Source organism: Xiphophorus couchianus, chromosome 20 (genome assembly GCF_001444195.1).
Source record: "Xiphophorus couchianus chromosome 20, X_couchianus-1.0, whole genome shotgun sequence".
Classification (NCBI taxonomy): Eukaryota; Metazoa; Chordata; class Actinopteri; order Cyprinodontiformes; family Poeciliidae; genus Xiphophorus; species Xiphophorus couchianus.
Window position 1 is genome coordinate 11,326,744 of NC_040247.1, and position 12,486 is coordinate 11,339,229.

General features: G+C 38.3%; 1 protein-coding gene across 6 annotated transcripts in view; it reads right to left on the reverse strand.

Moving 5' to 3' along the window:
• Positions 1-494: 494 nt before the first annotated feature.
• itga7 (integrin, alpha 7) overlaps positions 495-12,486 on the reverse strand; it is a 34,716-nt gene continuing 22,724 nt past the window's right edge. For 5 of the 6 annotated variants that reach the window (XM_028003140.1, XM_028003143.1, XM_028003142.1 and 2 more), the window contains 20 exons: positions 11,315-11,522; positions 10,444-10,640; positions 10,100-10,188; positions 9,885-10,012; positions 9,565-9,660; positions 9,380-9,441; positions 9,007-9,176; positions 8,759-8,905; positions 8,554-8,669; positions 7,817-8,003; positions 7,659-7,733; positions 7,407-7,486; positions 7,226-7,303; positions 6,826-6,928; positions 6,152-6,349; positions 5,937-6,053; positions 5,663-5,776; positions 5,368-5,466; positions 5,031-5,156; positions 495-2,661 (listed from right to left, as the gene is read on the reverse strand). In XM_028003140.1, coding sequence (XP_027858941.1) covers positions 2,506-2,661; positions 5,031-5,156; positions 5,368-5,466; positions 5,663-5,776; positions 5,937-6,053; positions 6,152-6,349; positions 6,826-6,928; positions 7,226-7,303; positions 7,407-7,486; positions 7,659-7,733; positions 7,817-8,003; positions 8,554-8,669; positions 8,759-8,905; positions 9,007-9,176; positions 9,380-9,441; positions 9,565-9,660; positions 9,885-10,012; positions 10,100-10,188; positions 10,444-10,640; positions 11,315-11,522 — 2,546 coding nt within the window. In that variant the 3' untranslated portion in view covers positions 495-2,505. Of the gene's footprint in view, positions 2,662-3,876; positions 4,042-5,030; positions 5,157-5,367; positions 5,467-5,662; positions 5,777-5,936; positions 6,054-6,151; positions 6,350-6,825; positions 6,929-7,225; positions 7,304-7,406; positions 7,487-7,658; positions 7,734-7,816; positions 8,004-8,553; positions 8,670-8,758; positions 8,906-9,006; positions 9,177-9,379; positions 9,442-9,564; positions 9,661-9,884; positions 10,013-10,099; positions 10,189-10,443; positions 10,641-11,314; positions 11,523-12,486 lie in introns of all 6 variants that reach the window. The other variant, XM_028003139.1, reaches the window with a different exon arrangement.

Here is a 12,486-nt window from a genome sequence, read left to right on the forward strand (position 1 = left end):
AGGGAAGATTTACTGCATAATTGTCTGATAAAGATCTAATAAAAATAAATCACACAGATCACTTTACTGTGAGTTCCTTACAAAACTGAATATGAAAAATAAAAAAAGACATTTCAAGACCTAAAGCCCATTTCTAAGTGCTTACAAGATCAAACTCATTACATGTCTTTGGTTCCTCTTAAAGCTAATACTTCTGTGATTTGAAGAGCATTCCTCTGAAAATTATTAGATGGTTTTGGGAGACAAACAGCCTTCTCTTTTAGAGGGACTAAAGTGCAACTCTTTAGCTGCTGAAATGAAACTAATTTGTGGCAGAATTTGTGTTACATAGAAGTACCAGGTTTGTGCCCATGATCGGCACAATTTCTATACAGTTTTGTATTTTAAATTTTGTACGATATGTCTCCTTAGGCACCTAAAAGCAAAAAATATAAACTTACACGTGTCAAATTTTAAATAAACCAATAAATGAACAAATTTTCAATGCTGATTTATTTTGGTATCCTTCCCCAGATTTCTGCTTTGACACAATCAACTGGGCTACAAGCAATTCCTTTGACTTCATTGTCTTTTTTTTTTGACATGCACTGTCAACTGTCAACTTGCGTCATATTTCATCAACGATGTTGCGCTGAATCTATTTTTAGTCTTGGTGTGTATTTTGTGTGCATTCTTGTTAGTGTCGGTTTCACTGTTTTGCCGCCGCCTTGTGTTGTGGTAGTGAACTGCAACCTTTTTAAATTCAAGACTCCTTGTTTGCTGCTGGATCAAGAAAGTCTAGCAACAACAAATGTCTGAACCTACTTGTATTTTATTTACAATGTTGACATCGTACAGCCAAACAAAAATAAATAAAACAAATGGCAACAAAAATAACTGGAGTTGGAGACGTCAGAACAGCAACAGGACCCTCATGCAAAAAACAAACGATTGTCCAGCAATACCTAAAAATTCAAGCTGTCTCCTCGTGCTTTCAGCCAACTCCAATGAAACGAAAAAAAGTTTGCCCTTCTGTTTGTTGTTGTTTTACAAAACCAGGAAATCTGCTCTTTGTGTTGCTCTGTGTCTGAAAGAGGTTGTGATAATCCACCGGTATCATCAGATGTCTGAGGGCACCATCATCTAATTAGCAGTAGCCTTGTCTTTGTAATGAGTAGATCTCCATCTGCCATTTTTACTGCAAGGCACATGTTTGAAATTAGACCAATCAATGCTGAAATTATTACACCGGTTCAAGTGAATTTATACGAGTAGCGATCAGTGTAACAAGTGAGATTGTATAGTTAAAAAACTACTTTATTTCCTGCACGGCTCTAAAAATGCAGGGTGAAAAATACACTTGATGAAAAAAATTATTTACCTGAAAACCTGTTGTAGACATTCTGTCTTGTGCATAATGACCATTGTATTTCTAGTTATCAGCAGAAAATTGTTGAAAAAGAAACTCTGGGTTAGCTTTCTGACACATTTGATTTCCATGCAACAACATTACCACAAGCCCCAGCAATTAATTCCCTTCTTTGTATTTTATTGTAAATTCAAGGTAACCCAGGCAGCAGACCAGAGATGTTCAGCAGATTTAACTAACATAACTCAAAAAAAGAAATAACAGTAACACAGGGGTCTCCTCTTAAATCATGTGACAGCAAAAAAAAAAGTGACCATACAGGTGAATCTGAAATTAAAATATCATCAAGAAGTTTATTTCCATAACTAAATTTGAAAAGTGAAACACAAAGTGGGAAATTTAAAACATTTTTAGTAGTTCTAAGCCATCAAATTAAACTGAAGTAATTAGTATGTTATAAATATGTTTCACTTTTTGAACTGTTACTGAAATAAATTAATCTTTCAATGTTACTTTAATTTGTTGGGATGCACTTGTATTAAATACATTTTCAAGTATCCATGAAAACAATGCATTCCTTTAATTGTTACTAACAAAAAAAAAAATACTTTGCACACATTTTGTTAAAAAGCTGTTTTTCTTTGCCCATATTCATCATTAGTCCCAGTAGTTAAGGCAAAAAGTAGTCTTTGTCACATGGTTCCTGCATCAATCTGCGTGTCTGTTGGTATCTAATCTTGTCCTCCATGTCTGTGCATTCATGCAGGTCTTTGATTTTCCAGTCTTCCTTTGAGCTGCCAGTCAAACTCACTGACAGACGGCAAAGCGTCAACGCTCCCTTGTGTAGGCCGGGAAACATACTGAGCCGCTAGACTTGTTCTAATCTGGTTGTGAGGCTTCAGTACTCGCTGTCAAACTGTGAAACACTGTGGACACACAGTGTAAACAGAATAGCTGAGGCCAAGATGTTAATGAGCTGCAGTTCGGAGAATACATATCTGCTCAGAGGCTCCCAATTTGCATGTTCTGACATGAACAAAATCTCATGATCCCAATCTTGGCGCGCTTTTTTTTTTTTTTCCTTTTTGAGTCAGTTAGTTACGAAGCAAAGACAGAATGAGTACCACACACGCCGATTCAAATTCAGTGCTTTAAAGTTACAAGGTCCCATCACTCCAGTGCGTGGCCCATTCCTTTTTATGGATGCTTCCAGACTTCTCCGTTTGGAACTGTGGCCGGAGCTCGCGAGGAATCTTCACCGCATGGTACTGAGGAAGTTTGTCTTTGTAGTGGGCACGTCGGAAGAAGCCACACTATCCACACAGGAAGGGGAGCGAGTCCAGAGAAATTGAGGAGGAGATAGAAAGAGATCACAGAATAAAAGAGAAAAACAGTGATTTAATCATCTAATCATCTCATCTAATCCTTTAAGATTACTTAGATGATGCTCTGATTACCCGCAGTCAAAACAGCACACACCATAAAACACATTGTCATGCTCTTTGTTGCCAAATTTATACACACGTATGACGTAAAGTCCACTAAACAAACATCCATCCTATTAAAAATTCCGAATAAAAACACCCAGCGATTTTGTCAAGTTCATCCTGGCAGTTAGTTATAGCGTATCATGGGATGCAAATCAAACATGGTTAAAAAAAATGTTGAACAAGTGTTTATGTGAGAAAATGGGTTATCTTCACATAATGATGCCAGAATGAACAGGTGCAGGTCAATAAACAGTAAGCGGCACCGCACACAGCACAGCAGGCAGCTCAAAGCCCTGAAGCAGAGGCGACTGGATGGTGTTCAACAAGCACTAATTAAGATGAGATCCTCAATAATGGGACTATTTCACATGCTAATAATCATCATCCTGTGGAACTGATGGTTGATCTAACAAGCGTCTCCGGTCTTGAAGATTGCACTGAAAAAAAGAGAATGGAGCTCCAACCAAATTTTTTTTTTAAATTTGTTACATGTAATTGACTTAGGATTCCCAAATGTACTTTATTTACGTTTGTTTTGCATGACAACTTTAGTAAACATAATGTTTTTACTTGGATGCACTTAATTTGATTGAGAGAAATGTAATGTTTTAACGTTTCTTTTTCATTGCGTTGCAAATATAGAGGATTTGTTACCGTACTGTGCATTTTAAAGGTAAGGATTAGGACACTATCGAAAGCTTTGTGGAATAACTTACATACAGACTCAATAATTATTGGTACATGTAAAGAAGTGTAAAAAGTCTAAATATATATTTTTTACTGCAGTGGCGTAATCACACATCGAAACACAAAAAAAGTTGCATCTTTAACGTTCACTCATTGATTCAGAAAGATAAAAATAAAAATCTGAATATTAGAAACTAGCAGGACACAATTATTTTCAGCCCTACTGTTTAGATTTTGCACAACCCCCATACTGCCAATAGAGCAGCACTCATCTCTGTTTCATGCTATGACGTACAACACCAGCCTTCCTGTGGGCTGAGCAGCAGAATAATTGTGCATGAGGAGTTTTACCGCTTGGAGAGAGAGGAGGAGGGGAGAGCAGGCCAGATGGAAATAGGTTTGATATTATAGCTCTAATGCCTGCTTCTCCACCTCCGAGGGCTGCACCACCAAATGGGCGCGGTAGTACTCCGTCTCATAGTGCGGGCGCCGCTCGCTGCGCTTGAAGAAGCCGCACTGAGGCATCAGATCATAACGGAGAGGGAGTGGAGAAACAAAGAGAAAAGTGACAGGTTCAAAAACAGAATGATCCATAAAAGAAAAAAAAACAGGAATGGGAAAACGTAGAAGAAATATAGGAAGAAAAGGGGAAAAGTATAATTCAGAGACAGCTGGAAAGATTTATATGACTGGAAGATAAAAGAAAGATCAGAAATAAACAGATTGAGTGCAGAGAAAATGCTGAACGCTAAATGTGTAAATTATCCCATCACTGAAAGTTAAGTGATGGGATAATTTACACATTTAGAAACCTCTGAGTTGGATGTTGATCTCTAGAAAGCCTTGATGAACATTTTAGCTACAGACAGTATTTGAGGGCATATTTAAGTACCAGTACCAAATGTTTTCTTCACGTAGGTCCTGAAAATATGCTTAATCTCAATTTAATATTTAACAGTTATTTACAGATGCATCTCAATGAATTGAAATTTCACTTAAAATTAATTTATTTCAAAAATAATGCCTTAATTTCTAAATAAAATGCAAAATTTAAAAACAGGACTCTGGACCACTGAGTAACCATCCAGTCATTTTTCTCCTCAGCCCTGATAAAGGGCTTCCTGCATACCCTGTGGATCAGAAGTGGCTTAATACAAGTAAAGCGATAGTTGATACATCTGTGTTTGGCATCTCCTGCAGCTCTGAGTCCAGCTCAAATCCACACCAAGTAAATCTCCAACAATTCTTGAACGAGTTTTCCTCTCATCTTGTCAAAGCTTGTCCTTGTAGATCATACAGTTTTTCTCCGACACACATTTTCCTTCCACTAAACGTTCCATATACTATCGTCCAGCAAAAGTAAGCCACAAAATCTTTCCAGTAATTTTCTAATTTAGAGAGTTGACCCTTATCTAAAACATATATACATAAAGTTTATATCTAGAGTATAAAGAAGTCTACACCACTGCTCAAACAGCATAACACCAAGATATCCTGTGAGTTACCTTCCATAATATGCAGACAAGGAGAGTCAGCAGCAGGATGCCTGCCAGGATGGCTATCAGGATGATCCACCAGGGAATCATGTACTGCTCTGCAAGATCAAGCTCTGGGTAGATCATTACTGGGATCTGGTGAGGAAGAGAGAGTTAATTGTACAATTTACAAAATGCTAAATATATTTTTCACATATTTTAATGTATTCTGCATTAACAACGTCTGACATGAAAATCTTCTTGGTCTCTGGTTCAGTGAACTTACATGTTCAGGTCTTTTGTTTCTCAATGTGTTTAAATATATTACAATAATGTATTCTTTACTTTTCTGAGGTGAGCTGAGTACCTGTACAGATGCATCTCTGAGGACCAGATGTTTGATGGTGGACTTCACAGAGATGTTAGCTCTGATCAGCAGCTCTAGAGCACTAACTGTTGGAAAATCCTGAGAGACAGAGAAACAAATTAAACTTTAACCCTAAAAGTGATTTTAATTGTTCAAATGGGGGTATGTTTAGGTTGCAGTTTCCATCTCAACCCATCACAACATTTTGAAAATGAAAATGAGTTCCAGCTAACCTTCAGTTCTTGCCTTTAAAGACATTTAAAGGAGACATAACTTTTTTTTTTTTTTTTTTTACCTCTATGAAACTGCTCTTCCATAACCTGGCGTGGATCTTGAGAACAGCCTGACCAGTAAAGCTGTGGAGTGGACAATGGAACAGCACACAGCGCGCTGACCCCAGCAGGCAATCCTGAGGAGCAAAAGGACATCTGAAGTAGATTACCCTTTAAAGCGACATCCTTTGTGTCATAATCTCCGCAAATCAAATGTATCTACCTTCAGTTTCCTGAGATCATTTGTAATAATTAACTAAAGTTAGTTATTTTTTCCATATTTCTTGTCCCTCTTACCAGTTTGAGTGACTTGCGTCTTTCTGAAGCTGCCACTGCTGGAGTGGTGTCTCCATCGCTGCCTTTTGTAATCACTTGATCTTTCTCCTCTGGGTGTGAACGGCGACTTCTACCAACCTGTAAATAGTCCCATAAATTATCTTTTAAGCATGTAATTTTGGATGTAAGTGGAGGTTGGAGAACAGCTGAATGACCCTAACTCCAGTTCCACCTACCACCTGATTAGCAGCCGATGAGCTCTGCAGATTTAGAGGATTCACAGCCTCAGCAGGACTACAGCGAGTGTCTGGTTGACCCTCAAACCTCAGGCTTGCGGGATACAGCAGCCACTTCCCATTGGGCAGCTCGATAGGCCACATGATGTTGAGGAAGGCGGAGCCAAGTTTCTGGAGCGCTTTTCCAGGATTGGAGAGCTGAGAAAACAGCTGTTGTTTTATCTTTTTGCTTAAAAGTCTCTCCAATGTTAGTTAAACTGAGTAATTAAATTGTAGTAATCACAGAAAATTATTCTTTCATAAGATACACTACAAAAACACAAAATCTTACCAGGTATTTTATCCAGTTTCTACTGCAAATATCTACATCTAACTAAGACAAACCTAACTTACAAGTAACTTTACAGCAAAATATTAATTTTAAAAAGTGCTATTTCCACTGTCAGATTTTTGTCCCCTAAAACAAAACAATTTTCCAATATTATAAGTGAAAGAAATCTGCCAGTGGAACAAGAACTTCTAAAACAAATCTGTATTAAGTAATTGCTGACTTAAAACAAGCTCCTATATCTTGCTGAAGTGTAGTCAGATATTTGCAAACTAGACCAAAAATACTTGGCAAGGTTTTATGTTTTTGCAGAGTACACAGGCAAGCTAGATAGGCATAAACTCACCACAAATTCTAAATCTATAGGGTTGCCGATGTCCTCCAGGCTGGTCATGGCACTCTCCCCCTTTACGATACCGCTGAAGAACAGCTGGTGAGGACGAGCTAGTCTGAAAAAAAAAACAACAAAAAAGACACAATCACATCAACACTTCAGCTTGGAGGCTTTTCTTCATACCTCTGGATCATTTTCTCATGTTACAACCAAAAACCTCACTGTATTTTTCAATCTTTTTTTCAAATAAACGTCTATAAAGTATGGTGTGCAACATTTACTCCAATATCTGTAAGTAAAATCCATTTCAACTGTCTTTAAAAGATATCTAATTGTAAACAGAATGCAATATTTACATTCCATTTTGTGTATCAAGACCAACAGAGTTATTTGTGGAAAACTGCTTACTCACCCATTGACAGACAGGGGGAGCTCTATCACAACTTTAGCAAAAGCTGTGACAGGATCCAGATTAAGCTGTTCACTGATCCTGGAGAGAAAACATCAACAAGTCACAATAAAAACGTATTAAATAGATGAAAGTGTTCATGCGTTAACCACCGGTTGTTACAGATGGGGTTATTGGGACATACGTTGCCAGTTGGAGACCTGCAGTGAGCTCAGTGGTCTCAGTAGTAATATTTGATGTACTCAGGTTGATGGTGAATTTTAGCTGAAATGAAGTGTAAATATAATTGTAAAACAGACAGAGGTTTTAGTCTGGTTTGAGCTTCTATAGTGGTGATAATACATGTATCTTTCATTGGATTGTGCCAGATTTCTTTTAAAAGTGCTTCTAGGAAGCAACACATTCACAAGACGAGATAAAAGAAACTATTTTCTACCTTCGCATTTCGCTTGACAGGATTTCCCAGATCACATTCAACCTGGGATCCATTCTGATTCGCTTGACATATCATCTGCAGGACATCAAACATATACCTTTATAACAGACATACTGATTCACACAGGGATTCCTTTAACTCCTTAATTTAAGGCATACCTGAGGTGGGACCCTGGAGCCGGCGTATGGCAACGTGTCTGGAAGTGTGATGAACAGTTGGGAAGCATGAGCGTCATCGCCGTCCTCCTCGGGGTTCAGAGGGTCTGAAGGCATGTTGGTCACTGTGATCTCCAGCACCACCAGTCGTTGATCAGACAGAGAAAACACCTGAACACCATCATTATCTCTGCACCAAGGCAAGAAAAGATTGGGTCAGCTGGTTGAAAAGCAAACATTTTGCAATAGAGTAAGAAATGTATATAAGCACACAATCTTTCTAAACTAAACCTACTGGGTTGTAGCAAATATGTCTTTCACCTTAGGAGAAAGCAAGCATTTCTAGATATAAAATAAACAAGCAGTCTGACAGCAATAATAATTAAACTGCAAAAATATAAAATCTTACCAAGAATTCTCTAGATCTAGATTGTAGGATAAATGTCTTAGTACACTTGGAATACAACAGAACATGACTTACTTACAAGTAAGTTTTTAAGAAGGCCTAGGAGCTTGTTTTAAGTCAATACTTCTTAAATATTGATAAAACCTAATATTGACGAAAAAATACCAGTGGAACTAGTATTTTTCATTAATATTAAGGGATTTTTTACATCAATTAACAAGGTCCTCTTGCTGAAGAGTTACGTATAAGTTAGATAAAAATACTTGGTAATATTTTGTGTTATTGCAGTGAAAGACATCATCAAACTGAAGTATTAACCAGTGACTGCACTAACTTTGGCAGAGGAGTGAAGAAGTCAGAGTTAAGGTGCGTTGTTCCAAACTGGTAGCTCAGCTTCAGATTGCTCTGACAGATTTTGTCGCTGCCGCATCCCTCTCGCAGGAAGTTCACCTTCAGAGTTTATTCAAAAAAAAGCAGAAGAAGCATTTAGTTCAAGGGTTTCAATTAAAAGATCTACTACCCTTACTTTTGCTACAAACCTCAGAATTTAGCGTTTTAGATGGAGAGATATTCAGCACAGGCGGTAGTTTCTGCGGCCTCTTGGCAGAGTTTCTGCGTGGCGGCACAGGCTTGATGTTGTGGGTTATCGTTAGTGAAATGGGACGCAGTTTGTCACGAATGTTTTCCTGGAGGACAGGAAGCAAAACAGACCAGGAATGTTTAGCCGAAAAAACATAGGTGGTAAAAAGCAGCATAAACTTAGAAATGGTTGCACTTAGTAACTTACGTGCAGCTGGAAGAGAGCAGTGGCACAGTTAGTCTCGCGCTGCCGATGAAGCTCCACTTCTTCTGTCTGGGTGTATTCAGGCTCCAGCGAGCTGCGTCCCAGAAAGCTAACACGGTGAGGGAGGCCCAGCTTTCTGCGCTCTGTGTCTGCTTCAAACTGCACTACCAGGGCTTGAGGAGAGCAAAAAGAAATGAGTCAAAATAAAAAGTCAAAATAAAACTAAAGCATATCTGCATTTCATTTGAATGTAATTATACTTCAAATAAGAGAGGTTTCTAATGTTTGTATAAAATCTCTTGACAAATGGTACAATTTATGTTGCGAAGTAGGTACATTAAACAATATAAAAGCTGAAAACTTTAGTTTGACTTACTAATGTGTGGTGAGTAATGATGAGGGTGTGCTGTGAACATAAAACAGGCCTCAACCTCAACACTAAAAGGAAGTTGGAGAAAAGCAAAACCCAGTTAGATATTAGCAGACACTTTTTCTAAAGCAACAAATCCTTCAGTTTAGGGCTGAGTTGTCTTAGGGGTTTTTCACATTATCTGTTCATACCAGACACCGTCTCTTTCCTTGCAGTTCTTTTGGTCCAAATCAATATTTTGAGGTTCAATTGATACTTCCCTGACCACATGAATAACCGGACAAGACCTTGAGGACACAGAAACAGCACAATATGATGCATTAAGGGAAACTAAATCATTCGCTTAGATGTCTTTATTGCCTAGTTGTTTGCAGTATTTTCTACATATTGATTACAATTAGGAAACATTAACTAAAGATTAGACCTATGACTTTCTGTGTAGATGTTTACTGAAAGAAAGTACTTTGTACTTTGTGTTTTTTATTACTTTGTACTTTGTGTTTTTTATTACCTGAAGAGAACCACTGAGTCATTAAGAGAACCAACAACCAAATCTGGATAATGGTTCTCATCGATATCCAGCCCCCCTGAGAAGGAGTATCCAAAACGTGTCACATCAAAGTCATGGCCATCCAGAACCTGATGTGATATAGATTACATTTATAATATCCTCACTGCTTACATTTGCTTACATGCAAAGTTATTAGGTTTCCTTCTGAAACTGACCTGAGCAGGTTTAGTTTCAATTCCAGCATCGGAGCCTCTGTAGATAAAAACCTTCCCATCTCCATCAAATGGAGCTCCCACAGCAATATCTGCAAATATCAGACAAACTTATTTTCACCTCTTTTGGTTCCCCAAGCACAACTAATGAGCACCTTTCAACCTGTTAATGCCAACACCAGTCTGAAGTAACACCAACAGCACATCTCATTTTGAAAATTCAGAAACCCCAGTTTCAAAATCTTACAATTCAAACACAACCTTTTTGTTATTAATACATGAAGTTTCTGATTAAGATTCATGATTTACCCATAAGCTCTGTAAACAAAAATCAGTGTTGCTCACACCTCCATATCCGTCCTGATCCAGATCTCCGATGCTACCGACTGTCATCCCAAACATGGAGTCGTATGTCCCGTTGAGGCGGATCGGTCTGGCCTGATCATCCCAGTGACCAAGCGGGTTTAGATAAACATAAACAGCTCCACCAATCTCTGCTTTGCGGTCAAAAAAGTTGGGAGCTCCAACAATCACATCTGTCCATCTAGAAACAGAAATAGATGAAATTTCACTATTTAAATCATATTTAGAGCTTGAAGGTTTATAGACCACTCTCCTCATCTTTGAACAAATTTGATTTATGTGGTTAAATCTCAGAAAGCAGACTTTCTTGATGCTCATTTTGAAGAATGCTTTTGTATTTTTTTGTTATTTATTTCTTTTTAATATTAAAAGAACTATTAAACACACAAACTCGCATACACAAACCCTACAGGAAACGTCCCGCTATATGAACATTTCGGCTACTTCTTAGCAGGTCGACAATAGTTAATCTGACCTCTTCCTCAATTTGTCCCTGAGTCAAATCTCATCTGCTGCTGTAGTGACAATAGCAAATGTATTAGCCGTTTGCTTTTTAGCTGTTTTTTCTATAGCAGCCTTTCAGCTTTTCCCCTTTGTCCATTTCCACGAAGAGCATTGAATTTGATAGATTATTCTTGGTTCATTGGATTTCCCCAACGTCTTCCAAGAAAATCAACCAACACGGACAAAAAATATTTTTATTATGTTTATTTGATTCAAATATAACCCGTATTATTTGGCCCCGTACTGGCCAAAAAATGTGCGGCGACCCCTCGTGGGAACTGACAGTAAGCCAGATGGCCACCAGGTCTCTCATAAAATTTCACAGTGAATTATAAATTAGCTTTTCCTCACCCATCCTTGTTAAGATCTGTGGCGGCCACTGAATATCCAAACGAGGAAGCCAGCTCCTCCCCCCAGAAGATGTGCTGTGGCACCAGTCGGTGCACGTTGTCCTTCCTCAGCAGCACCACAGCCCCTGTGTGATTGGCACGTGGTGCGCCGGCCACAAAGGTCAGCTCCTTGAGATTCATTATACCCTTAGCTGAGTCTACAGAAAACCCTGGTGTAAGAGGAGAAAAAAGCATAAGAAGAGGAAAAGGGGGTTGGGGAGTAACGGATTTGGGTTCAGACATTAGTATTGGCTGTGAGGTTTAGTGGCAGCTCTTCAGTATGTGCAATGATCTGCTTGTCTACTTACTAATGAAATGTGTAGCTTAAGTGACTATTGATTTTATGACAGAGTCATGATGTGTGTAAATGCTGTGGGTTGTGTTTGTGTCTAACGGTAAAAGCAAACGGGCTAATTGTGACAGTAACAGAAAGAGATGTTTGGTTTTGGTCTGATGAGATTGATGACGTTGCAGCGCATGCCTCTGGCGGGGTCAGTGTGTAAATAAAGTGAAAGCACATTAACCAGATTTATGATCAAATGCATCTGTTCCGTCTTTATGTGTGCTCTCTGCAACCTGATGTGTGCAGGAATGTGAAAACACACTTGAATGTTAATCACGTGATCCAAAGGAGTAGCAAGTGTGTATTTACTTCATGAAAATATTGTGTTAGCATTTTCTTATCAAGATGTAAAACAAATTACAAATCATTTTAAGTCTTTTATACAAATACATACATTTTTCAGTGTAAAAAGCAGGCGGAGGGTTCATATGGAGGGGTTAATCCATGACAACACAAAGGACATTTGTTAGCTCTGAGTAAACATGCAAAAGAAGACAAAGAAGGACACAAAACGAGAGCAGCTCCAGGGTGGCAGGTGTGGAATTTAACATTGCAGCTCCTCTAAAACCAATAAATGGAGGCTGGGTGTTACTTTTTCTGCACATGGTGACTTTGCTACCAGCAAGCTTAAGCAAAACTAACTGTGGAGCAGAAGCAGAAAAATTGTTTACCACTTTGGTAACTCTTCTGAACTGTATGGTATTTATAGTTTCACCACAAAATAATAAAATATGTCTAATATTTTTGATCATATATATATTGTAACTACATAATTGTTGCTTTTAATCAGA